The 2,500-nt window shown below is 38.0% G+C and overlaps 1 protein-coding gene across 9 annotated transcripts in view; it reads left to right on the forward strand.

The window, feature by feature from the left end:
* Positions 1–2,500, forward strand: part of LOC144968987 (stromelysin-3-like) — a 162,929-nt gene that overhangs the window by 79,094 nt on the left and 81,335 nt on the right. For 3 of the 9 annotated variants that reach the window (XM_078907917.1, XM_078907916.1, XM_078907918.1), the window contains one exon: positions 2,292–2,422. The exons of the other annotated variants lie outside the window; for them this stretch is intronic. In XM_078907917.1, coding sequence (XP_078764043.1) covers positions 2,306–2,422 — 117 coding nt within the window. In that variant the 5' untranslated portion in view covers positions 2,292–2,305. The remainder of the gene's footprint in view (positions 1–2,291; positions 2,423–2,500) is intronic. 9 annotated transcript variants of the gene reach the window in all.

Raw genomic sequence — 2,500 nt, forward strand, 5'->3', positions numbered from 1 at the left:
GCATATGTTGGGAGGAATTAGCTAAACGCATATGCAACAATAACCGGTCAAATAGCAACACGATTAGGATTGGTACGTGATATACGGCTGGCGGATGTTGTGAGTAATTTTACCTAAACGCATGGCATCAGTAGCGGAAAACGGACGATTGCGTGTCAACCTTTGGAGAGGACGCTAATCTCATCGTTAAGTACTTTCCGTCAGATCAAACAGACTCAAATACCCAATCACTGTTTGGTGAACAAAGGTCGGGGAGGGACGGGGGGACAGCAGAAAAAATATCTCGACTTCATAAAAGATCGATCTCGGCTGATTTAATATTGTTTGAAATGATAGTGTTTTAGCATTGATTGAAAGTATTTCCAGTACAACCACGAGGCCATAACAATTTGTGTTACCATTTATTGGTGAGTCATTGCGTGGATTGAAGTCTGTGTGTGTTTCGAGTGTGCTCACGACGTATCCATGTTTTAGTGACCTGTGTAGGTCAATGTCTTCACTCTTCAACGCAACAAAAGAAGTACGAAATAAACATTTATATAAAAAATTTTGGCCAGAAAGCCAGTCCATCTAATATGGATAGATTAAAACCCCCCCCCCCCCCCCCCCCCCCCCCCCCCCCCCATTTTTGCCAAAATCCGTCTTATTTGTGACTTAAGTTAGAATGTTTTTGACAAGATGAAAATCATTTTAATCAATCCATATTTGAAGGCATTTTTTTCTGGCCAAAGTTTTTTTCTTCCTTATTGTCCAGTAGTTAGTATGTTAAATGTAGCATGAGCAGATCAGGTTGAAACCATTTAAAGCCTCTTTGAGATTGCGGGTGGTTGGATGGGAGCATCACCCTTGAATCATATACCTATGATGTTCGCATGGGTGTACGATCCGATAGTGGCGGGTGGTTGGATGGGAGCATCACCCTTGAATCATATACCTATGATGTTCGCATGGGTGTACGATCCGATAGTGATGTCGTTTCTTCTTCTCTTTACTAGCCTATCCTGCTTCTTTGGTTTGTGATTGTATTTTTGACAGGGGATATTTTTTTTCCTGTAAATCTTCTGCCTGTTTGTTCTTGGTTATTTATAATTTAGCTTATGATATCTTTAGGTTATGATTTTGATTGACATTTGTACTATTTTTGTTAGATTGCTTGTTTTTTTTTTTTTTTTTTGTTTCAGCGGTCTCTCATATAACCTCAATTGTGTTGGAAGAGACCTAAAGCAACAAACAAACAAACAAACAAAACCTCTTTGAGATTATGCGTATATTCAGATCTCCACGCGTATTTTTATCTATTTATTCATTTATTTATCTACTTGTTTATTTGTGTTTATCTGTTTGTATATCTATTCATTTATTTAGTATTACAGTATTTCTTATATTTTTTTCCCTATTTGAAAGAAAAATATTAAAAGTTCTCTAATTTATTTCTTCCCTCTTCTCATTTATTCAGTCAAATCATTTCCAAGTGCCTCTTATAATAATTATAACAAAAAGAAATATAAACTTTGGTGCAGACGATAAAATAAATGACATAATATTATCTGACATGGCAGTATTCTAAGATGGAAAATTGCCATTTCCAAGAACTATCATGTGTTGGTGAAGAAGGGAATAAACATTTTAGAACCAGTGATTCGTTCAATTACTTCTACAATCTGGAAAATTGGAATTTGATATGCTCAGAAAAAAATAAAGTTTCCGAGCCACCAAGTAGTATAGAAAACTCTTCAGTCGATGTGCACGGTAGTAAATCTATTTTAGTAAACAATTTATTGGCGTCGGAGTATCTCTCTAAAGACAGAATGACTTCCAAGATACCACAGCATTATCCTAGTACCCAGTCTTGCCAAAACATCAACACAGATGTTTCTTTCAGAATATCAAATTTTGTTGATAGCAGCCCCACCCCTAACAACAACACTACCATCAACAAAGAGTCTTCCGTGGACATTGAGCATGAGTTAGAGAGTCAAGGAGCTCCAAATCACCATTGCCAAAAAGAAGAACAGCAGCAACAGCAACACATACAGCATCTCTTTGAAGAAAGAGACGTTGACAAATTTCGTAGCCAAATCAAGGGTTGCCATTTCCCGGCATCAAAAGGAGAAGATGGCATTTATTGTAGAAAACATCCAGATGTCCCCAAAGTAATTCAAACAATAAATAACTTAAACAACAGGAGAAATGATGTTAGTTACACTACAGAAAACACAATGACATCCACAGATTCATTGCCCTCATCATCGTCACCGTCATCATCGCTCTCTTTCCCTTCCGGTGGCTAGGTCTACATCTAGGGATGTGGCTCCGTTTGGTGCTGACGTGCAGTGTTATGGTGGCCTCCATAGTCCCGGCGAACGCCAGGCCAATGACGGACGCCGATCGGATGTACAAAAAACGCCAGATGGACACGGTGGTGAGTACTTTTATCGTGATTTTACACTTATTTGAATAAATTATTGTTTGAGAAAAGAGTTTTAAACAGATGTTGGGG

Source organism: Berghia stephanieae, chromosome 3 (genome assembly GCF_034508935.2).
Source record: "Berghia stephanieae isolate SIO BIC M18660-M18661 chromosome 3, UCSD_Bste_1.3, whole genome shotgun sequence".
In the NCBI taxonomy this organism is placed as follows: Eukaryota; Metazoa; Mollusca; class Gastropoda; order Nudibranchia; family Aeolidiidae; genus Berghia; species Berghia stephanieae.